General features: G+C 61.7%; 1 protein-coding gene across 5 annotated transcripts in view; it reads left to right on the forward strand.

Annotated features, from left to right (window-relative positions):
- The first annotated feature begins 442 nt into the window (after positions 1-442).
- Positions 443-744, forward strand: part of TMEM170A (transmembrane protein 170A) — a 19,230-nt gene continuing 18,928 nt past the window's right edge. For 2 of the 5 annotated variants that reach the window (XM_015558795.1, XM_015558796.1), the window contains exon 1: positions 444-737. In XM_015558795.1, coding sequence (XP_015414281.1) covers positions 605-737 — 133 coding nt within the window. In that variant the 5' untranslated portion in view covers positions 444-604. Of the gene's footprint in view, positions 738-744 lie in introns of all 5 variants that reach the window. The other 3 variants (XR_001512529.1, XM_006755752.2, XM_006755753.2) reach the window with 3 other exon arrangements.

Here is a 744-nt window from a genome sequence, read left to right on the forward strand (position 1 = left end):
TTTTACAGAGAGGAAGGGAAAGGGGCAGAGAATTAGAAACATCGATCAGCTGCCTCCTGCACACCTCCTACTGGGGGTGTACCCGCAACCAAGATACATGCCCTTAACCGAAATCGAACCTGGGACCCCTCAGTCCGCAGGCCGACGCTCTATCCACTGAGACAAACCGGCCAGGGCTGTTGCTCAACCATCTTATTCTCATGGCCAGATCCGTTTTAAATCTACATCTTGGTCAGCTGGGACGTATAGAATGCCCCTACTTCCTTATAGGTGGCGCTGCAGACAAGGGCAAAGCCGCGCGCGCCCTGCTGGAGCAGGAGAGACTTTCCACTAGGGGGCGTATTGCGTGGGTGCGGTGTCTCGGTGAGCCTTACGCAACGTGAGGGGCGGGAACAACTCTCGCCCCGCCCCCACCATCTGCGGCGCGCTCTGATTGGAGGAAGGGACCGTCACTCGACAGCGCCGTTGGAGTAGGAGGAAGAGGGCCCTGGCCGAAGGTGACGCCGAGGCGGCGGATGAACCGAGAGCAGAGCTGACTGTCAGAGCGAGCCACAGCGACACTGCGGACGCTCTGCCCCATCCCTCTGCGGTGAATGGCGGCGGGATGGAGCACGAGGGGAGCGGCGGCAGCGAGGCGTCGGCCGGGCTCCTGCAGCAGATCCTCAGCCTGAAGCTCGTTCCGCGAGTGGGCAACGGGACCCTGTGCCCCAACGCCACTTCTCTCTGCACCTTCCCAGGTACCGG

Source organism: Myotis davidii, unplaced genomic scaffold (assembly GCF_000327345.1).
Source record: "Myotis davidii unplaced genomic scaffold, ASM32734v1 scaffold453, whole genome shotgun sequence".
NCBI lineage: Eukaryota > Metazoa > Chordata > Mammalia > Chiroptera > Vespertilionidae > Myotis > Myotis davidii.